Here is a 23,573-nt window from a genome sequence, read left to right as displayed (position 1 = left end):
TTTTGGTGCCAATGGATGTATAACGATTTCCCAGACTTGGCAGAAGTATATTGCTGGCACTTGGAGTACACTTTCAAATTAAGGACAAGAGAAACACTTTACTCTTGGGCATGTGTTCTCTGACCCTGGTGCTTATTTTATAAATCTTCTTGTTTGTGTATGGGACAAGAATTTTTTTGGCAGGGCAGAAACTTTTCTGAGTTCCCAAACCAGAGCCTTTTATATCTGCGTTACTCCTCAGGCTTTAAACATGTTTGTAACAGTTTGAGGTTGTGATTAATGCCTTGCTGACAGTGAACTGTTCTGTTCACTGGCAGCATTCTGAAAATCTATGAGCCTGACATGGTCCCCACCTTTTCCTGCCAGCCTGCAACAAGGAAATGTGCAGCTCCACCTCAAGCCTTTCCTGCCCATCGCACCGGATGCTGACCGTTGTCAAGACCGAGTGCTGTGACAAATATGAGTGTACCTGCAGCTGTAGGAACTCCACAGTGAGCTGCCCTCTGGGGTATCTCTCCCAGTCTCTCACCAATGACTGCGACTGTGTATCAACCACCTGCATTCCAGACCGGGTAAGGGAAGTGAAATGTCTTTTCCACATGGAGCGGCAGTACCAGAGCAAGCAGGCAGCCAGCTAGATATGATAAACCCCCAATGAGACTGCTGGAAAGTGATGTCAGGGCATTTTTAATTTACAAGTGCCTGAAAGAAACACACTATTACTTCATACTGTTGCTTTTATTACAATAATTTATTTTGACATAACCAGTCAATTTTTGTAACTTTGAGATAATATTAAAAACCATTTGAAACTTAAAGGTTACTCAAACATCAGGAATTTCTGAGGTGATTTTTGTTTTCAGGTAACACATAGACATACTTTGGGATGACTACCATTACTATATATTCTTCCAATCCCATACTAAATTTGTTGACATATTTGGTACACCTTAGACCTAAACTTCCTTGTGCTCATTGATTACCTTTGTCTCCATCTGAGAAGGTGTGTTTTTTAAGAACTATATCACCACTTTTAAGTTTTTTGCCAAAATATTATTCTGCAAAAGCTTCCCTGGGGTATATTTTTCTTATTTTGCCAACCTTTTATTAAGTTGTTATATTATGTTAACCTTTAAGATAAAATTGCTTAGGGAAGATGTTGCAGGGCAATGTAATTTTTTCATTAAACTTGAACATAGGGTTACCTTATCTTGCAGAACAGGACATCTACCTTTTATTGTCCATTTCTAAGTAGTTCATGACCTTGCATAATTAATTTTATGTCTCTGAGACTTACTTGCTGTAACTATAAAAATAAATGTTCTCTCTTTAATACCAAGCTGCAAGTTTATTAATAGGAAGTTCAATATAAGGGCTGGCTCTGCTTTTTAGGGGTAGCTGAGGTGGCCAGATGATGCAAGAGGATGAAAGCTTTTAGCTCCAAGTAGGATCTCTTCAGATCAGATGGTTTAGCTGGAAGAAGTTTTGTCTTCAAGGCTCCTTCCAGAGGACTTACTGTTTATTATCCCTAAATATTGTCACATTATACTTACAGGGAAACTGAGACCCTGGGCAACTCCATTGACTGAAGATAAAACTCTCCAATTTATTTTCTGTAAAACAGTAGCTTTATTTGTACTTATTTTTCCTTTCCTTGACAGGCTGACCACAATTTTAAGACCTGTAGCGTTTCTAAGGGATTAAAAATACTCCATAGAATTTATGATTGGTTTCACACCTTAAAATGCAGCCTTTTTTAACCAGCAGTGTGCCCTGACAGCAGCAGTGTGCTCTTTTATGTATGAATTATTGCATTTAATAGGTGTGTGTGCACAACAATATAGTCTATCCTGTTGGGACAACTTGGGAAGATGGATGCAGGGAATGCTCTTGCAGCAGTCTGAGGGATGATGTTACAGGACTTCAGATGACAGAGTGTCATGACAAAGAATGTGACACGTTCTGCTCTCGGGTAAGTAACACATAAACCAATGCATTACCCAGCAGAGCCCTGGTGGGGACCTGCAATGTTCCCTTTTGAGGCTCCTTGTTTAGAGAGTACCAGAGAAAATTAGAAAAATAGGTGTTGTAGCAATGGATTATCTTGGGAGCAGAACCTAAGAGCATGAGTCTGGGCATTATTGACTTCATTTTAGGGTAATTGTTTTAGGATTGCATCCTGCTGCCAAGAAAATCAGTGACAAATTTATTTTACGTTTTGATAGAAGAAAAACTGTATCCTGAAGTGTCTGTCACTTACACCACTTGCACAATAAGTGTTCATGATGTCTGAAGTTCAATTGCAGATGTCTGTTCTAGCTCAAGTCTGCTTTCTGAAGTTCCCATTTCAGCTCTGTCTGTTGCTAAGCTCTGCCTATTGTAGCAGTAGTAACACCTTATGCTGGGACCTTTATTGTGCTTAGACATCTGCTAAATCCTATAAAACCCTGTGGTTTCCTTTTGGAAGCTTGCAAAAAGGAAGTGTGAGCTACGTTGTTATATTGACTTAGATGGTCAAACAGGAATAGACAGATAATTGGTAAAAAGAGTTGGTAGAGAAATGTGATTTAAGCCAGATATTAGGAAAAGGTTCTTCTCCCAGAGGCTGGTTGGGCACTGGCACCGTCCCCAGGGAATGGTCATGGCCCAAAGCCTGGAAGAGCTCAAGAGGTGTTGGGACATGGTGGGATTGTTGGATTGTCCTGTGCAAGGCCAGGAGCAGGATTTGGTGATCCTTTTGGATCTTAAGTACTGCATCATTCTCTAGGACCAACCAAAAACCTCTAATCCATTAGGAAAAAAACAGCAAAGCAAATGCAGAGTTTGATGAGTAAGTTTGAGGATGCCAAATGCAGGAAAAAACATGAGAACAGATGTGGCAGATTTTACCTGTTGCAATACAATCCCTTCAGTTTCCTTGTGTAGAAAAGACTTTTCTATATTATGGCAATTTTAATGAAATATTAGATCTAAAGTATCTGGCTGTGTTTCAGCTCACAGTAATAATTTATCAATAACTTGTTATTCCAATAAAATCTCATTAATGCAGAGCTACAGTTCCTTGACATTGCAGCATCAAAAAAATCTGGTTAAAAACACATAAAAAGACTCGGTGGAAACAATGTTTCCAGTTCTTTATGGGAATTTGTCGTTTCTTAAGCTCCTTTAATGGTTACCAAGGCTGTACAACCAAAACTGTTACTGATAGACTACCTGGATACCTCAGATTTTTTCCTTTGCTTAATCCTGATTCCGTGGATATGCATATCAAATCAAGGACGTCAGCGGTGCTGTCATCCAGTTTGAATTGACCTTAAAATTATTTTTCAGTTCAGATTAGATGGCATTAAAAGTTTTATTGATATCAAATACTTACTTCGATCATGAATCATTACTAGGATGATATTTAGACTCTCTGCTGCTCCTGGTTGTTAATTTCATCGCCAGGTGTTAAAATTAAATTGTGCTGTATCATTTTTGACAGTGTCATCTGATTTCTGTGAAAACAGCTTGGAGTTTTTTTAAATCTTGTTACATAAAAAAAAAAAAAAAAAAAAAAAGAAAAGAAGGAAAAAACCCCAACATATACTAGCTCTACTTCTCTTGAGTTTGCCATGCAGAAAGTGGCATCTGATAAGATGCTTCAGACATGTATTTAACAGATAAAAGTAATGTAAAACCAAATGCTCAACAGTACAACTTTTCTCACAAAGCTGGGTCAAGGTCTGGCACACATTTTATGATGTTATATGAAATAAACTTCCATATCAAAGACCATTGATTATCAAGGTTTGCTAATGTGCTTCATATTGCAAATCAGGGACTGTTCATGAAGGAGGGGAGCAATTGGGAATCCCTCAGTAATTCAGTTTGACCAAAATAAAATTATGCTTATATTTTACAGGCATTTTTCAATGAACAATATTATGTGACAGAACATCTCTCCTTGAACTCTGTGCTGAGATCAGATCAGAGTTAGGTTTTGCCCCTTGGACACTGTCTGGCTATTACATATAGAATATTTTATTTCTAATTAGAGTAAAGATTGTTGCTTTCTTGCACTTAGATATTTTACTGTTTCAGTATTTGGCTGTTTGCTTTTGGAGATTAATATATATTAAAAGTGAGAACTGGGATTCCTGTTGTTTCTGTGGGTTGGGGTTTTTTTGACCTATTTTGCTGGATTTATAAGATTTTTCTTTAGTAACAGAGGGCCTAGTGTTAAATTTTCATGCTGCTTATTTAGTTTTCCATAAGTCAGTGTTAGACTTTGATGAGATATATAATCTCTAGTGTTGCATAGTAGTTTCGTTTTGTTATCTTTGTAGAATTTTTTTCAAATGCCTTTTGCAGGTAAACTATTGCCTGTAACTGTGTTGGACTTGACAGTGCTGGGTTAATGGTTCAACTTGGTCTTAAAGGGTTTTTTTAATGTAAATGATTTTATAAAGAAAAGATAAAATGATCAGTCAAAACCAGTCCCTGGACTACATGTCTAAGAAACCTGCATCCTCCCTCTGCTTAAACACAGATGGCTGAGTGTGCTGAATCATACCCTTGAATTTTCTGGAATGGGAAGGGCAGTTGCGAGTGCTGGTTAACATGCAAGATGCCACAAGAGCAATTTTTACCTTTAATTTGCCTTTGTAAAATGCTTCTATATGAAAAAGGGTTTAAAAAAAATATTTAAACCCCCTCATAATTCTATCTGTCCTTTTTCAAACTCTCCTTTTCATAAAAGGTTGCTAACATTAAACATCGATCCTAAAAGAAAATGCTGGGATTGATGTTCTTGTTTGCCTCCTCTTCCTGGATAAGGAAGTTCTTTTATTTTCTTTCCTCCTCCAGGGCTACAAGTACATTGTGCCAGAAGGGGAGTGCTGTGGGAGATGTCAGAAAACTGCCTGTGAGGAGCTGCACTTTTGGCCTCGGGGTGATGAAGATCCTCCTTTGCATGAGGTGAGACACTAGTGGGATGGACACTTTCCCTCCTTAGAAAAGCCCCCTGGAATTATTTTGTGTTAAATGGAAGGACATGAAGATGGTATCAGCTTTTTCTTCTACACATCAAGCAGCACTGAGAGAAAATGTTTTGGGTATTCTTGTGACCTACCCAGTCAATTCCCATGTGCGAATCCTCCCCACCCTTGTCTGGGCCAGATATTTTGTGTGCAATCACTAATTTCAGCCATGGTAGCTTGAAAGAATGTTCATTGGTATAATGCCTCCCCAGCTGTCAGCTATTTGTTTAAATTATGCCAGTTAATTAGTATTGCAATCTGCTGCTGTCTTAAAAAAAGAATCTTGTAAAGTGCTGTTTTGCAACCTGCCTTTTTCTGTGTTTTAACATGAGGATTTCTTAATGTGGATCACTACACTTCTCTGCTTTATCAAACAAGCCTTTGGAAGGCCTACTTTTGTGTCCCACTGTCTCCCACTAAATTTTTTGGCCTAACACATTAATAATTATACTCTGCAGTCTTTTCCTTGCTACGTCCTCTTGTAACTCTTCTGTCATTAGTGAAGAAATAAGCATTTAACCCCCTAGAAGAATGTGTTTCCAAACTTTCTGAGCAAAGATGTTTGACTGCAGTTGGGGATCTTGAGTTTTGCTGTTCCTAAAGTGTTTTCAGAGTTGTATCAGTGAAGGAATTAAACTAAAAAGCAGTGAGAGCTTCTCCCAGCACTGAACTGTGGCAGCATCTTCCTCCTGGCTGCTGTTCCCTGTCAGTTCCCACAAAGAGCACTTGAAGTTCCTGCTTTATCTGGTCTGTAGGTGATGATAATAAGAGAACTATCAACGGGATGTCTTTTCTACTATTGCAAGTGTTTCAGGTCCAGAGCCTGTTGCTAAAGCCTCTTTTGAGCTTAGCAGAGCAGATTTGCAGCAGATTGCAGCAGAAAAAGGGGCTGCTCAGCTGCAGTGCAGTGCAGCCAGTCACCAGATTTAACTGCATTTAGGAGTGCTTTTCCTTCTTCACATGTTATTTGACCTGTCCCTTTTGAAGGATGCTTCACTAATTCTTATTCTCTACAAACTCAGCATACTTAATAAACTGATTGTGACAGAAAGGGTTTGTGGAGACCTGTTGAGTGACACTGTTCCTGATGCAGTAAATGTGTGCTTTTGGCAAGCCAGCATCTGTCTGGGGTGGCCTTCCCTCTGTCCAGGGGCACAAATATCCCTCTATCTGAGGGCTGTTTGTGTTTAATCCACTCTCAACTTCCCCTCAGGTTGGCACGGAGTGGCGATCCCCCTGGAACCGCTGCATTGTCAACGAGTGTGTCCGGGTGAACAATGAGGTTTTTGTGCAGCAGAAGAATGTTTCTTGCTCCCAAATGGATGTGCCTGATTGTCCAGAGGGAACTGAGCTGCGCTGTGACCAAGTGATTGACTGTTGTCCTTCCTGCAGATGTGGTAAGGTTTGGGGCATGGCAAATGGGATTGCTCCAGCATGAATTGTCTCATGGGGTGACTATCTGATTCTCAACAACAATTTTAAAAGTGTGTGTTCTGGAAGCATAGCCCCACTTTGAAGGGCTCCTGTGTAATTCAGACACTGAGTACAGAAGCACCTGCTGCTGCATCCAAAGCCCCATGGATAAAAGGGGAGGGGGAGATTCTGCCTTCCAGTGCCTGAAGGGAGCCCACAGGAAAGATGGAGAGAGACTCTTGACAAGGGCCTGGAATGACACGACAAGGGAGAATGGTTTCATACTGACAGAGCACAAGTTTAGCTTGGATATTAGGAAGAAATTCTTCCCTGTGAGAGTGGTAAGGCCCTGACACAGGTTGCCAGAGAAGTTGTGGCTGCCTCATCCCTGGAAGTATCCAAGGCCAGGTTGGATGGGACTCTGAGCAACCTGGGATAGTGGAAGGTGTCCCTGCCCATGGCAGGGGGTTGGAGCTGGATGATCTTTAAGGTCCTTTCCAGTCCCAAGCTTATGATTCTGTAATTCCTAACATAGTCTTGATTCAAAAGTCTAAAGGAAAACATTTGGTTAATTGGCCTCAATCTGGGAAGACTGACAGTGGTGTTTAGTTGACACACGTGTGTGCAACCACAGAGTGAGGAGGGATCAGCAGGAGGAGGAAAGGATAGCTGCTGTCTAAGTTGCAGAAAATTGGAGTTCCTCTTCTGAAAGTGTGAGGCTTGAACTGGAGGGGAAAGTTTATTATGTTTTGCCATGTACTTGTTCAAAAAGAGCTAAGCCAGAGATAATTTTATGTAGCATCAAGTACAATTTGTTGCCTGTAGCTCTGACAATTTGTTGCCTTTCAATGTGTAATGTAAGAGTGCTCAGTTATGCCTCTTCACAGTGAAACTACATACAAATTTCTTCAAGCTGGAACTGTACTGAGTCAAAAGAGCATAGCTGTGGCTGATTACATCTTGGAATTGTCATTATAATGGTAATGCTAAGAGGAATACTTTGTTCTTTTTCAGTGCCCCTGAATGGTTGTCCATTGAATGGCACTGTTATTGGGGTAAGACACAAATTCCTTTTACCTTTTGAGATGGCAAGATATTTAAATATATGAATGAGCTTTTGAAAGACACACACTTGTCAGAATAGTCACACACAGAATACAGGGCAACTGTTTTTTCCAGATAGAATCTCTGCAAGGAAGACCTTGGAGTAAAAGCAGTGCCAGGGGGCTCAGCATGTCTATGTCCAGCTCCTGATTCTGCCAGGGTCTTCCTATATGACAATGAGCATCTCTGCAAAATGGGGGCAGCAAAGTTTCCTTATCTTGAAGGATGCTTGAAAAGAGTGCTTAAAAACTGTGATAATCTGCATTTTGTAATGGTTTGCAGACTACCAAACACACAGGAAACTCTCTACGAGGGTTAATCTCCCTAGTGATCCTTGCCCACTTTGGGGAAGCAAAACCTTCCCATATTCTGCTTAGAGGATAAGGCATATTAAAGCAAGGAAGGAGACTTCCTCCACCTGTGTGGAAGGAGAGGTATCCCTCCTTGGCTATTAGCAAGAACAGGAAAGCTGAACTTCCTCCCTGTTTGACCTCTTTTCCCTTTCAAGATCCCTGCTGATAAGCCCTGTGAGGAAATTTTTTCTCAACTGTGTATTTAATGGATAGATTAAGACATGTTTAACCCAGCCCGTGGTAGTGTGAATGATGTTAAGCATCTGATCTCATTTATGCTGAATTTATCTTTGGAAAGCTGTGTCAATTGTCCATTGTTTCCCTAAATCCATATTCTGGCAGCACCTCTGGTGTCAAAGAGCTCTAAATATTCTCACCATCCCCCAGGGAAACAGGTTCTCTTTAGTCATTTAACCTAACTTTAACCTACTCATTCCTGTTTTGTCAACATGTGCCTTCCTTTGTCATTTATTTAAAAGTAAATGTACTCAACATTTATATTTATATTTTAGTGGTGTGGTAGAGAGAACCTTTCTCTATCTATTTCTTGTAGTTTGGATTTTTTAAATATAGTCCAAAGGCATAAGTTTATAAGTTTTTTAGAGCTATAGCTATGTCATCAAACATCCATCATTCTGTGTAGAGATGACTTCCCTGTAGAATTAAATCAAAGGAAAAATTCTTGTTTTTCTTGTCAGAAAAGAAAAGCTTTCTAGTCAGAACACTTGTTCTAAAAGTAATAAATTCTGGAATAATCTACTTTCTCTTTAATCCCTCTACTTCTTTCCTCTTTTGCATGTTCTCAGAACTAATTGGCATCCTACAAAGACAATATTAGTATGGAATGTCAAGCAGGACAGCTCTTGCCACTTTCTCTTATACAGGATTATATATTCCATATATATATATAATTTCTGTATTGCAAACCAAAACTGTTTCCAGTTGTGTGCTGTTCTGCCATGACCAACTAATTTTTTTTCTCCTCCAACAAAATGTTCACCTGATCTGTCAAGTAAAGTACTTTTTCTTTCTTCAAGCATTTGAAAATATTTACAAATAATTTAAAATGAAACATATGGAAAATTTGAAACAAAATGTCACATTGAAAGCAAAATGAGAAGTGTCTGTGTTTGAAAACTTCAAAATAAAATGTCTCAGCTTCTGCAATATTGAAAAAACAATCCTAAAATTCCTAAACTAACTTCATTTAATGACTTACTATAAGTTAATTAGCTGCCTGTCTGAAATATTTTGAGCACCTGGTGTCACTATAGCTTTGGTTTGTACTATTCTCTGCTTCAGTGACTGGTTCCAGAGTCCTGGTCAGGCAGGAAGATGTGGTGTCCACAGAAGTTTATACTTCCTGGATTTCAAACCTTTTATGTTGGGTCCTTTAAGAATAGGCTTCAAGTTTCATTTTATATTAAGGAAAAACTTACCTTCATCAACTCCTTCCCTGAATAGTTCCAAGTTTTGAGATTTTACTGCATTTCTGGTAATTGACTGTGTCCTTAATTCCTTTAGGTTTTTATCATGTATTTGGTTATCAATATGATATTCCAGTAATTTGCTGTATTGCATCTACTCTGCTGTTCTTAACAATGCCATGGGTTTTAACTGCAAGTTTCCAAGCAGGTGGCTGTATTTACCAAAAGGATTATCTGTATCTCTCATCTGTTTTCTCAGGCTTTTACTAAGTGGCATTTTTGAAGGTGATCTGAGCAGATTTGAGTTTTATGCAGGTTATGTTGGTGGCGCTGGGTTATTTTGGTGTTGACATTTCGTTCCAAGGTAGCCAAGAAAGCACATGATAGGTGTGTTATATAAAGGGAAAAATTTGTATCAATCCATTATTTTGTTCAGTTCTGTCATGCTAAGCAAATTTGGGGTCAGGGCTAGATCTTCCCTCAAAAGCTCAAGGCACTCGTGCGTGAAAATTTAATTTCAACTCATGTCTAGTAAATCCCTATGTTCTTGCCTCTCAGAGTGATTATCATGTGAGTTCAGCTTTATCTATTTTGTGTTTAATTGGAATGTTAGAACTATTAGAAGAATCTATGAGGATATCAGTGACATCAGTTGTGGCTTTGTAGACCTTTTCTTTATGATGTTAAAGCCTAGAGCCACTGAGCTATTCTTTGATAAAGAGTGTCATGTTGTCTGCACTAGAACTGTCACTCTGGTGTCTGACTGCTTTCCAGTATTGAGATCAAACAAGAAATAAGATTTTCATAAGATATTTGCTCTCCATCTGTTCTGGTGTAACCCCAGCCAGCAGCCACTTGCTCCCTCCCCACCAGCAGGATCGAGGAGAGAATGGGAAGGGTAAAAGTGAGAAAACTTCTGGGTTGGAATAAAGAGCGTGAAAGTAAAAGCTGTGCAAGCCAAGCAAATAAAGGAATTAATTCACTACTTGCCATGGTTGGGCAGGTGTTCAGCCTTCCCAGACAAGCAGAATGGTGCTCCTTCTTTTCCCCATTGTATATTATGATCGTGATGCCATAAGGTCTAGTATATCCCTTTGGTCAGCTGGGATCACCTCTCCTGGCTGTGCCTCCTCCCAGCCTCTGAGGCACCCCCAGTCTCCTCTGCAGCCTGGTAGTAGGAAAAGCAGAAAAGGCTTTGGCTCTGTGCAATCCCTGCTCAGCAGTAACAACATCTCTGTATTTTCAACCCTATGTGCAGCACAAATCCAAACCACAGCCCCATTCCAGCCATTGGGAAGGAAATTGTACCCCAGGCAAAATCATCACGCCCTCCCTCTCCAGGAACAAAATTTTGAGTGTATCTCCATACCTGCCCCCATTGAAGTTTTTTAACCCTCCAGATTAATGATAGTCACTACAAAAGGTTAAACCTGGAAAGCTGAGGAACCCATGTTCAGGTCTCAAGCTAAGCTGTTAAAAGACAGGAATGTCCGCCTTGGTATTTCCTCTTTCATAATGTTTTATGTAGAGGATCTTTTTTCTAGACCTCAGGAGAGAGTCGTTGTTGTTACTGGCTGTAGAGACCTGAGCACCTCTGTTGTCCTGGGGCACAGAATCAGAATGTAGTTAAAATTCTGTGCTCAGAACATTTGTACATCACAGTATTGGGTCTAAACTACCTATAAATGCATTGCTTTTACACTGTTACTCTGGCCAGCTTCTTGTTTTTTGCTCCACTTGTTTCCTGAGCATTTAACAATTCAAAATGGAATCTGAGGATATGCACAGTACCAAGTGAAATAAATGGTGGCATTCCACTAATATCTGAAGCACAATTCAAACCTTTCATAATCTAGCAAAATTGTCTATTTACCTTATTTATTTTCCTTCTTTATTAGTTTTTAGAAGTTTGTGCAAATCTTGAGTAGGCTACTCCCACTTTGTCCTTTCAACCTTTGTGGTTTGTTATTTTGAGGTTGAAATGAAGGGCTTTGCACTTGGGAGGAAGAAAGATGTTGTCTTAGGATTCCTTTCAGTGTAGAGTAACCAATTACTGACTTCAAATACTTTTGTTTCTTAATGGTTTGGCATCTTTGCTCTGCATTTTAAATGTCACTTTTGCTTCCTTTGAAAATGTGATGGGATCGAGGAAACAAGGTGCTGGGCAAGAGCTCAGGGCATTTGAATTGTGTTCAGCCTGATTTGCTTGTAACTATGGACAGAGTAGAGTTCTTCAGTCACTAATTTTGCTTTTTAAAATTTTGTCTTTTCTTAATTTTAAGCTTTTAGTCCTTTAGAGATTCCATGCAGAATTGTTACAAAAACAATATAATTTCTGCCCATAATCTGTGGGCTATGATGGCTCTAGAATGAAAACTGGTTGCCAAAGAAATTTATTGCACTCAAAAAGCTCCTGGCAACCATGTAGTCAGAGTAAAAAAAAATCTTCCTCATAACTTTCAAGAATCCCTTTCTTGCTTGCTAGATATTTAAGCAACAAAGAAATGTCAATGACATTTCTCAGATTAAGGACTTCTAAAGGGCTTCCTTGAAAAATAGCCTCATGCCATGCTGCTTGTTCTGGAATTAGAGATGAAAAATATCAAGGTCTCTGGAAACGTTGTGGCATGGGTTTCTTGTTTCTCTAGCAAAGAATTACAGTGAAAGATTTAATGAAAGAGATTTAACCTGAAATCACTTGTTTATCTGGATTTTGCTGGTGAGATGGTCACTGACAAACTGATTCTGATGTTTCAGCACGGGAGGCGCCTGATGGTGGATCAGTGCACAACGTGTGAGTGCTTCCAGTCAGCACCTCAGAAATACACCCTGAGGTGCACCAAACTCAACTGCCAGGCCTGCCCAACGGTGAGTGGGAGCAGCCTGAGGGGATCTGCTAGGAATGTGTCTGATGAGAGTTATATTCTTCACTATACACACCACTTTATGTCTGGTACAGCTCTGGGGCCTTTGGCCTTTCTTCAGGTTCTTCTGAGAAGTCTTGCTCTGTGTTTTTTCCATGAAGTAGATGATATGCATCAAATCTGATCTAAATCCTCAGGGTAGCAAAGATAACTTTAGATGGTACTCAGCTCCACAGGCACATTTTATTGTTTATTTTAGATTACTTACCCTTAGGGCAATATAAGGTTTGGCAAATCATTTGCAAGAGGAACTGCTGAGTCCTCTTTCCTACAGTGTTACCTGTCCCTGCAGGGACTTGCAGCTCAGCCAGATCTCCACGCTTCAGGCCTTTCCTATGACAATTTTCCAAATTGTCTAAAAGCTGGGCTCAGTAGCATTTGTTTGGTTCCCAGCCCTTGCCTTTGGTGATTTGAAGTGATTGTCCCCATCAGTTCCCGCTAGTTTTTGAAGTCTTTGCTGCTGCTTTGGTGCCCTCATCTGCAAGGAATGACTTTGGGTGAGAAAGCCAGAGAGATACATCTTTAATTTTTGCTCTACTGACCAACAATGTGACAGGATTGCCTGATTAGTTTTGCTCAGTTCTGTAGTTTTTTCTCTTAGCACCAATACCTTGAGTAGAAGGAGACCAAAGTGAGATGCAGAGGCTGGTTTGATCACCCTGTATCCAAAGAGCAGAGACCAGAAGCTAAGTTTCACAGAAAAAAACCCCAAAACTTAGATGCCTCTTCCTCTTCTTCATCCTTTCCCTGGATAGTGGATGGAGCACAGTGGCCCCAACCAAACCCAGTGCATGTGCAAGTGGTGGCCCTGGCACCCAAAATCCACATCTCTAACATGATCATGTGGGATTTTTGGCTAATGTCCAGGAGGGGCATACACTGATAGGGTGTGGAGAGTCTGGTTCATGCATGGCTGAAAGAAAGAGGCCATGAGGCATACAGTTGAGGGAAAAGTAAAAGGTAGTTGTAAAGCAATTCCCAGGCATGATTCTATAAACAATTAGGCTCTCTCAAGCACCACTTTATAAACAATAAGATTCTCAGACAGTCTTCCCATAACAGGCAAAACACTCTGTCCTTGGGCGCTCTGGGAAAAGATAGCTACTCTAGGAACAGAGGTTTTGGGAACTTTTCATATCACAGTGAGAACGCTGGTCCTGTTTTCAATAAACAAACCATAGGTATTGTAAAACAAAAGGAGGGGTTAGAGTTTTCTCTGTTAACCTATCATGAGCTTGGATTTTGCAATATGCATGAAGTTAATTAACACTGTTATATAAAGTGGCTGATTGATCAATAAATCGAAGTCAATACTGATCAACGACAAGGTGGGTTGGCTTCCCTTCGCTTTCAACAATAGGGTCCTTGGAACAGAGAGGGGCAGAGTTTTTGATGAGTCCAATCTCCCATCCTGAGGTAGAACTGGAAAGGACTGGAAATGTAGTTAAGTTTCTGTAGAGAGTGATCTCTAACAATAAAAAAATAGAGCAAGACTGCAGACTCAAATTATTTCCTGCAACTCTTTTTCTTGAAGAATTGTCAACAGCGTCCCAGCTGGCCTGTTATGAGTAGAAAAATGATGATGTGACTTCCAAATGATGTCCAGGGACAGGTCCGTGGTTAGGGCAAACCAAGGCCAGCCAGTTTCATGTGGAGAATGCAGCTCAGATAATTCATAAGTGTTCCACTTCTCCATTAGGCCATCAAACTGGCTTTGATCCCTTTTATTTGGTGGTATGGATGTAGCCTCTGACAAAAAGGACAATCTGGAATACCTTTTGTAGTTCTAGACCCTAATATTACCCCTTCTGTAAGGTTTGATTATAGACACAGGCTTCTGAAGGGAAAAATGGCCAAGCTCAGTGCTGAGCATCTTTCTCAAAATATAACCTGGCAGATCCATGAAAAAAAACCCTAACAGATACACCAGACTGAATTTGTCGCCAGAGACAAGTGTGCATGTGTATGTTCTCACACAAAGATACATGAGCATCCATTCTCGCTGCTTAATGCAAGGAGCCAGATGTAGAAATTATGTTAGAGGAATCAATATAATACATGATATAAAAAAAAAAAAAGTTTGGGGGGGACCATTCCACTCCTGCTTCTTTCACCACCCACACATTACCCAACCAGCTCCTTTTCCCCACGTAACACAAAAGTACAGACTAGGCAGAAAACCCTGAAGAAAGAGCCATTTTCAGTTGGGCTTATTAAGGGCAGTGAACTTGTGTTTGGGAGCTATGCAGCTACCCAAGGGAAGTTGCAGGTCTAGGAGTATATATCCCTTCCTAGCCATTGTAATGAATTTGTGGAACTTGAGGGGAAAAAAATCAAATAAGATACAGAATGTCTTCATCTTCCTAAAGGCCAGTGGGATTCACACAATTCACAGAATCTTTCCTGTCTCAAAGCCTTTGACTTCATGGAATACCTAGATTAAAAGCAATTCCTTGCTAATGGATAAAATTTGAGAGTACAAATGGGTTAAGAGTACCAGTTCTCTCAGGAACACCTGCTTTCTCCTGGATGCTGAAGTTGTGTAAGGAAAAGCACTGGGAATTGAAGTGCAGCCAGCTCCAGCATATTCTGCTCAGGAGGGTCATTTTTTGGGTAATTTTATGACCTGCTTTAGGTGCTTATATTTTTGCTAGTAGAGAAAGTTCACCTAAGTTACAATGAACTATGTTTTCCCCCAGTGATTTAATAGTAACTCTCCCTCCCCAAGTTCTCTTCTATAAAAACATATGGATAACATGCATGCCTTCACTGAACCAGGAAGTGTTTATTTTCTTAAAAATGTTCATCTCATCATAAGCAGCTCTTGGTTATTTGGAGCAGCTGGGGACATTACTATGGGACACTTCATGTGTTAGCTCAGTTGCTTTCTGCTTGGTTTGATTTCTTTCCTTATCATTATTCACTCTATACCTTTCTGCCTCTCCACTTAGTGCTGCTCATTCTCCCATGCTCTTTTTCCTGCCACTGATTTTCCCTTCAATGCTGTTTGTGGGGTTCCATTATTCCCCTTTTCTTTCTTGCTCTCCTTTTCCCTTATTCTGCCCTTTTCCTGCCTAATGCTTACTGGATACTTTGCCCTTTTCTCTCCAGTTTCAGCACTTCCAACTGCTTTTCCATGTTGCACTGTATAGAATCCATTGGTTTTACTTAGAAGCATTTTGCTGGCTGTCATTTTGTCCACTGAATCTTATTTTTTTAAAAAAACCTTCTTAAAATAAATACAGGATGCATGCTTAAAACAAAATGTCCTTCACCTTCTAGAACTACAGAAGGCAGGAAATCCCTGGCTCTTGCTGTGGAAAATGTGTGCCAACTTCATGTAGCATCAGGCTGAGAGATGGAAGGGTTCAAAATCTTCAGGTAAGTTTTAAGCATTCTTTTATTTTATTTATGAGTAAATGTAAATGTATCATCAAATGTAAATCAAATGTATAATCATGTTTTTGATTAGGTAACATGGTATTACCAGTGTTTTTTGTATCTCAGAATAATTGATCAAGGAAGTTAAGTTGTTCGTAAATAAAAAATGTGTGACTTCATACCCCAGTGCAAAATCCTAGAGAGACAGTCTAGTTACAGGAATGTTATCACAGAACTTTAACTGGAATATGACTTCAAACAGAGGAAATGAAAATCCTCATTTAAGACGTGAAATAGTTAAATTAAGAATGTGAATTTTGAGAAACTTCTCCAGCATAGAATGATAGAATGGATTGGTTTGGAAGGGACCTCAAAGATAATCTTTTCTCAATTCCCTACCATGGGCAGGGACACCTTCCAGTAGAGCAGGTTGCCCAGAGCCACATCCAACCTGGCAGTGCAGAATATGTTCTTAAACAGGAGTGGATATTTTTCTGGTTAAACCCCATTCTCTGTCACCAGAGACAGCATCTAAAATTTTCTTTTATTCCATTTGTATGAAAAATCTTAGATGGGGAGAGTATGGGAAGAGCCATGAAGCTGGGGAAGGGGCTGGAGCACCAGGAGCAGCTGAGAGGGCTCAGCCTGGAGAAAAGGAGGCTCAGGGGGGCCCTTCTGGCTCTGCACAACGCCCTGACAGGAGGGGACAGCTGGGGGGGATCAGGCTCCACTCTCAGGGAACAAGAGACAGGACAAGAGGAAACAACCTCAAGTTGCACCAGGGGAGGTTTAGATTGGATTTTTTTTTCCACTGGAAAGATTGTCCAGCTTTGGCACAAGCTGCCCAGGGCAGTTGTTGAGTCACCAGCCCTGGAGGGATTTTTAAAATGTGTGGATGTGGATCTTAGAGATGTGGTTTTCTGGTGGACTTGGTTGGCAGTGGGAGGTTAGTGGCTGGACTTGCTCTTAAGGGTTTATTTCAAACTAAATGATTTGGTGGGGGGATGGGGGTGTGGTTGTATATATGTTTTCTAAAGAAGTTCCCAACTCTTCCAGAAGGTAAATAATTGTATCTATGTCTCTTTGAAAGACAGATCATAGGCCAGACCTCCAGATCTCTCACTTAAGAAGGTTTTTTCCTAAGTTAATGGAAATTTCTTCCCTGTTAAGAGCTGAAGAAGTCAGGTTTTCACAGTCTGGGCAGAGCTGTGATCAATATGGCCATGGAATTAAACAGAATAAAATGACTGTGGATAAGCAAAGATTTCCATGTTTTATAACTGTCACCACCATGGTACTTTAATTGAGACATCAGCAAATATCCTGAAAACTTCCTGTCCTCTGTTGTTTCTGTGTAAAGCTAACGGCCCTTCAATATTTCCAGGCAAACGCATCCCTTCAGGATGGCTGTGACAATCACTCCTGCAGAGTAAATGAGAGAGGGGAATTTATCTGGGAAAGGAGAATCACTGGCTGTCCTCCATTTGATGCCAGAAGATGCTTGGCTGAAGGAGTAAGTAGTGAAACAGGTCGTGTTCCCAGGTTTCCTAATGGACTCTGCCATGTGTCTGGTACCTTCTGTGTGCTGGGCTGGGAAACCCCAACCCTCTCCCAACACCTTGGCTAAACTGAATTTGAACTTTGAAATTCAGAAAGATGTAGGTTTTCTCTGTTTGAAAACATAAGCTGTTTTTTGTTTTTTTTTTTTTGTTTGAAAACATAAGCTGGTTTTTTTTTTTTTTTTTTTTTTTATGTGGGACTGTGCTGACTGCTGACCCTAATTCTGTTATGAATATGAAGCTGAATATTTGAAGTATCAGACATTTGCAAGTGGTTCTTCTAACAATGTTCTCAGTTTGGGATCCAGAGCAAAACTGTGTGGACAATGACACAAACTGAGAAATATGCATATGAAATACTATGGTATTTTTTCTCTGCCATTATATGATGTTAGGGAAAGGAATTTTTACACTGTTGCAGAAAGATCAAACTTCCACAACTGCAGTTGTTTAGCAGGATAAAAAGCCCTGCAAAAAGTACTCATCCATCTTTCTTGTGATTTGAGGTTAATTAGACACTGAGGAGCAGAGTGAGGTGTGAGTGTAGTACATGGGGCCCTGTTTTTGCTTATCTGTCAGGTTTTACACATCTTACAGGTGTTTATATCCATCTGCTCCAATTTTCTTGGGCATGGCAGGAAGCAGGGAACCTTTAGTAAAGCTGGTGGCCAAACCAGTCTGCTCATACACATGAAACAAATGGAGAATTTACGTATAATGTGGGAAAAATAAAACTTCTACAGGGCATTTCTCACTTGTGTAATTGTAATACATGGTTTTGTTGTATAAACAAAGATTTAGAAAGGAATGCTGCGTTACATTACGGGCTTTGGGTTGTTATCATATTCAAGTGATGTAAATGGAAAATCAGTGAAAAACAGTTCACTTTTAAACAGAACTTCTCAAACTGCATTTATTCTTCCCCTATCCCCCACAAACAGAACTATTTCAGTTATAAAATTAGTGGTTTTCATCTTGTTGCAGATCAAAATTTTAGGGTTTTTAATTAACAAAGCCTCCAAACTTTTGCATGTAAGCTCAAGGGTTGAGTGCAACAATGGCATCACCCTGCAGTGTAAATATTTTTCCATTTTGCCTTTTACTATAGTTTTTCAATAATTTGCACTATACATATATTTCTGAGAATTTATTCTGGATGATAGCAATGAAACAAAACATAAAGTTTTATGGCTTTTAAAATTTACTTGACAGATGTGATATTTCTTAAACAGAATGAAAGCTGAATGCTACTGGTTTTATCCTCCAGATTTTCAGGAATTTACTTGTATTTAATGTCTTTATTTTAGAAAGCTCCTAATAGCAGGTGAGAGCAATATCTTCAGGTGTCGAACTTGCTAATAAGTCAATTACTTCCATTTAGCTACCAGCAACTGTCATCACACGTTCAAAATCTTAAAGTTGATAAAGATTATTAATGTAGATTTATGATTTTGTATAATATAGAAATTCAGTTTGTTTTTTTTTTTGCCTAGTATCCTGCTTTATACATCTTCTTCCAGCAGATCAGAAGTGTATCACTTATGCCAACATCTGAGTTTCCTTTTTTTTTTATATAATTTTAGGGCAGAATAGCAAAAATTGGCAACACTTGCTGTGACACGTGTAAGTAAATAATCCAGAAATCTTGTATGGAAAAGACAGAGTGTGTAAGTACCTACATTTTCCATAATATGCAGGGTAATGAACCAGAGCTTAGCAATGTGGTTATAATAAACCATCAAAGAAGCCCACCCTCTGACATGCTGCTGTCTGTCATGTTTTGTCATCTAGAACACGCGTTTTGACAGTATTCTCAAGTGCTTAGAATGAAATAGATACTCTCCACATTTTATGCAGATGTTAATTATGAATGTTTTATTTTATTGATCATCTGTTGATAACATGAATAGTCCTGCACAGACAGCCTGTCAAGTCCCATAACCTGATACTGCTGAATATGTGAGGAAAACACTTCATGAATAAATGATCAACTTTAAATAAATTAATCAAAAAAGCCCAACCCTGGTGGCAGTAATGTTTTTGATAACATTAACCAAAAATAGTAGGGAAAATGCATTCCTGTGGAACAGCCTGACTGGTTCTTAAATTTGTCAGTTTAGGGGTCAATCCTGCAACTCTTAATTTCACACATTTTTGGGTGGATAATCCAAATGTCAGTCAGGCTGTGAGAGTAGGAGGGGTATGCTTACATAAGGAAGGATTGCAGGGTTGAGTTCTCATTTCTAAAATGAATCACTGATGCATTTGTGAGCAGATAACTTCTCAGTTTTCTCCTCTATAAGTAAAAAATAATACTGTGGCTTATATAAAATTGAAAAATATAACAAAGGATTGAAATTCTCTTTTAAGGTCAGAATATCAAGATCTTATCTGTGTTATGTCTTTTAATTTTCTTTTTGTTGCTATGCATGTGCTCATAAATAAATGATGGCCAGCATAGCAGCCCATCACCACACTGGCACAGGAGCTGCTGCAATAATACCCCTGATGAAGGATGGTAACTCCTAGAGAGTTTGCAGCCTTTGCCTGTCTGGATAATCACTGAGCTCTGGCTTGAGAGGTAGAAGTCAGAAAGCTATTGAGAGACTGTCATCAAATGGATCAAAGAGGTAATTTGGTTAAAGGACCTTTAATCTACCAGGCTACAAGTAAGGAATACTCAAAATTATTTATTAACAAAAACAGATTTTGAGATTTAAAAGACAGGGTGGTGGGTAGATAGTGCCAATCACTGTACTTGAGGAGAAACTAGTTCCAAATGAGCAGAGATCAATGCATAGATTTATTTAACAGAATCATTTAAAAGCAATACCTCCCTGCAGCTGCAAAGGCAAGCTGATCTAAGTGATGTGCTGCCTGCCTAAAACCTCCCATATTGAATGGACCTTCAGATCCTTATTCCCAATGATGTTTTGCCTGGATGTAGCTCAGTTCTCAGTTTCTCATGGACATAGATTACATTATTTTCCAGCGTCTTGAGAGAGTCTGTCTTTCAGATGTCTCTGTGCCATAAAGAATTGGGCAAAGAACTCATTCCCTCAAGTCCAGGCTGATGCCTTTGGCTTAGCAGAGTCCAACAAGTCCTTGGGCAAAGGAGCTGGTTGAGGAGTCAGTTTCCCTTCCTATGTTATGCCTTCACAACTGGACTTTTTTAGTGTGTCTGAGGGCATTGTTCCAGCTTTTAGTTTGTGGAACAAGTGAACAGCTCCTATTTTCTCCTGAGATTTTTGTGGTATTAGCCACAGGACTTGATAATTGGCAAAGGCTATTCCTTATTTTCCCACTTAACAAAGAAGTTGCATCTCTTTTCTCTGTTGATCTCAATCTCACCTGTCTTGTTAAGTTATAAGCACTAGCTTCTAGCTTTGCAGAGGAGGCACAGTCAACAAAAAAAGTAAATAACAGAGGTAAAGTAACTAGAAAACAAGTTGATAAGTCAGGATCAAAAACGGAACAGATCTGTGTTGAGGCCGATGACTTTTTTTTTTGTGCTTTTCAAGTGTGTGAGCACAACTTGTCCAACTTTCAGGTGGACAATTTTTATAAAGGAGTGATGAAATCATTAAAAGAGAAAGGGCAGTTCAGCCCTGGAACCAGATATGAGCTGTATTTTTTTTTTTTATGAAATTTAAGGTTTTAGCAAGGCAGAGAGTCAATTTGGTACCAACATGCTGATGGAAAGTTGTGTTTGCTGGTAGGAAGATGGATACCTTTCTCTTCCCTTGGTGTGTGTACTTAGTTGTGCAGTTGCCCTGCTGAATTCCTTAAACTTTCTGAAGTGTTCTGGGGTAGTACTGAAAAATCAGTCCAATATTCTGTTAAACACAGAAATTTTGTTGGTTAGTTAGAAATGGGTATGAGTAGGCATCTGTCTTCACAGTGACATAAAACTACAGTAACACTACACAGAGCTGCTGTTGTCTATGCACAAAATACCCACTGAAAAAAGCATTGGCTCCTTCACAAGTCTTTAGATGCAGACCAAAACATGCAAGAGTTCAGAAGAAAATGTTCTGGCTTAGTTTATATTGAGCATGTTAATGATGAGGTTCTCTTTGAAAGGGGGGGAACAGAGTCCCTGTTGGTTACTAGAGTTAACAGGAGAATTGTCTAAGACCAGGGGAGAGGCTGGTGTTTGATGGCCAAGGTGACTTTAGAACAAAGCAGTCAATTGAAATAAACATGAGGGAAACCCTTCTCTAATGGAACTTTAGCGCTGTAGTGTGAAATACTCACACAGCTCTGCATGAATTACTTTGAGACACACCCAACTAGAGATTTTACCAGGAAGAACATTTCACTGACAACAATTTCAGGAGTAAAGGGATATAAGTTACAACAAGCAATTGCCAGCAGTGCCAAGCACTTTTGAAATTTTTTTTTCTTTTTCTTTTTTTTTTTTTACTTGGTAGGTGTGGAGGTCGAATGCCATCCAGTAAGTACCAGACTGCAGTACGGGAATATCAATGGATGTGTGGCTGAAAAGGAGGTGCCCATTTCTCATTGTGAGGTAAATAACAAAAATCAACCCCCTTTTTCTTTCCCTAAATGAAACCATTTCTTTCACCATAGTTTCACTTCAGTAAGTGGAACATCAGTTTCTCATTGATTGGCTTAGTGTTAACTTCATTGGCACTCATTTCCTGAAGTAATTTGCTGATGCTGAATTTTCCCTAGTCAAACCAGCATGAAAAATGGCACATGTTAGACACAAAGGCTTTGTTCATCCCACTCTCTTGCTTCCAGCAGAAATTAATGACTCTGAAGTAGCTCTGTTAGGACTTTGTACTTAAAAAAAGAGGAATATTTATCTTCACATTTGTGAAGCTTATTTTCAGTTCTAAGTATGTAGTTAAGCACTGAGCCTCTAAGTTGATTAGGGGAATTTAAATAAGTATTTAGATAAATGGCATTTTAAAAGACCTTTAAACCCAAGTGCCAAGATTTGACTTGTATGCCTTAAAAGCTCTGGGATTCCTCAGCTAGCCTTGGCACCAAACTCTTGTGTTCTACATGTCTTGTATCTTCCATAATCAGATTAAAAGTTTAATTTCTAGCCCATCACTGCTTACACCTTATATGGCAACTTCCTTTTAAGACAGGAGCATAACTTCCCTTCTGGGTGTTCCCATCTCTGCTCTTTCCAAGATAACGAAACCCCATACAAGGATTTTAATCACCTTTGTGTGCAGTCCAAGTTATGGCATAACTAATAATTCTTAGGCTCTTGTCCTGTATACAAAGTAAATGGTCCTTAGCCATAAAGTCATAAATATTGATTTTTCTCCTGCAGAAGTCCAGATTTTACATTGGGAATAAACAATATTAAGTACATTTTTTCTAAAGTCGTCCCTGATAATGATAGGATATTTTAATTTAATTAGACTGGGAAATAAGAGCACAAAGCCACCAAAGGAAATGGACTCTGACAGAGTGTTATGTGAGGCTACTTATTTTGACATCATGAAGGCTTACTACAGGCACTGACAGCTTGGTCTAATTTAGTTAAGTGGCCAGACAAGCAGAACAAGAAATAATAGCACCAGCAGGACAACAGTGGGTGTGTGAGTTGCAGCATTTGGGCTAAAGCACTTTCTGAATGCATGATAACCACATTTACTCAAAAGCCAACACCATAGCTCTGGACATTCCCTATAAGATTTTAAATTCTGGGCTCTTTTGTGTGTGTGAGCAGTTTAGTTGCCTCTCCTTTGCTCTGATTATGCTCATAAGAAGTTACTCTTTGTGCAGCACCCTGCATTCTGCAGCCAGGCACCTGTTTCTGAGTTCATGTTTTCAGCAGAGCATGGAAGCCGGACAAAGTCACCCATGGATATTTTGAAGGAAGGAACCAGGATTCTGAGTATCATGAGGCTCTGTTCAAACTTCAGCTCTCTTCTTTTTCCATTTAGGGCAAATGCAGAAGCACCACCAGGTACTCTGCTCAGACAGGGCAGTGGGAAGACCACTGCAGCTGCTGTACAGCCACTCAGACCACCACGGTGACGATCCCACTACGCTGTCCCAACGGGACCATGGTGCAGCTCTACATCCCCTCCGCCTCGCTGTGCGAATGCCATGCTCGCAAGTGCACGCCATGAATATTGCCCAGAAGCCCAGCTGCTTAATCTGAAGTTTTATGATGGAGGAACTTCACAATGCAAGCCTAATATTCTCTGTACATTGCCGTATCCATTAGAATCCTGAAAAATTCTATAGACACAGCAAACAATAAAGCTTACCAGCACAACAGATCACGGTCTGATTCATCTTGGGGTGGACTGTAGGAAAGAGATTCTCTTCATTTCACTGTGGAAATTAATCCACATTATTGATGAAAATCCCAAAAGGACAACCACAAATAAATCAT

At 39.7% G+C, this 23,573-nt stretch overlaps 1 protein-coding gene across 1 annotated transcript in view; it reads left to right on the top strand.

Moving 5' to 3' along the window:
- VWF (von Willebrand factor) overlaps positions 1-23,455 on the top strand; it is a 119,822-nt gene extending 96,367 nt beyond the window's left edge. Inside the window, exons 42-52 of the mRNA XM_063154296.1 lie at positions 367-572; positions 1,823-1,972; positions 4,849-4,959; positions 6,235-6,418; positions 7,449-7,489; positions 12,076-12,186; positions 15,525-15,623; positions 17,008-17,136; positions 18,766-18,805; positions 21,616-21,713; positions 23,116-23,455. Of these exons, the coding sequence (XP_063010366.1) occupies positions 367-572; positions 1,823-1,972; positions 4,849-4,959; positions 6,235-6,418; positions 7,449-7,489; positions 12,076-12,186; positions 15,525-15,623; positions 17,008-17,136; positions 18,766-18,805; positions 21,616-21,713; positions 23,116-23,304 (1,358 nt within the window). The 3' untranslated portion in view covers positions 23,305-23,455. The remainder of the gene's footprint in view (positions 1-366; positions 573-1,822; positions 1,973-4,848; positions 4,960-6,234; positions 6,419-7,448; positions 7,490-12,075; positions 12,187-15,524; positions 15,624-17,007; positions 17,137-18,765; positions 18,806-21,615; positions 21,714-23,115) is intronic.
- Positions 23,456-23,573: the final 118 nt, after the last annotated feature.

The sequence above is a fragment of the Melospiza melodia genome, chromosome 4, assembly GCF_035770615.1.
Source record: "Melospiza melodia melodia isolate bMelMel2 chromosome 4, bMelMel2.pri, whole genome shotgun sequence".
Lineage (NCBI taxonomy): Eukaryota > Metazoa > Chordata > Aves > Passeriformes > Passerellidae > Melospiza > Melospiza melodia.
The sequence above is the reverse complement of the archived record's forward strand: the minus strand, read 5'-3'. Positions and strand labels throughout refer to the sequence as shown.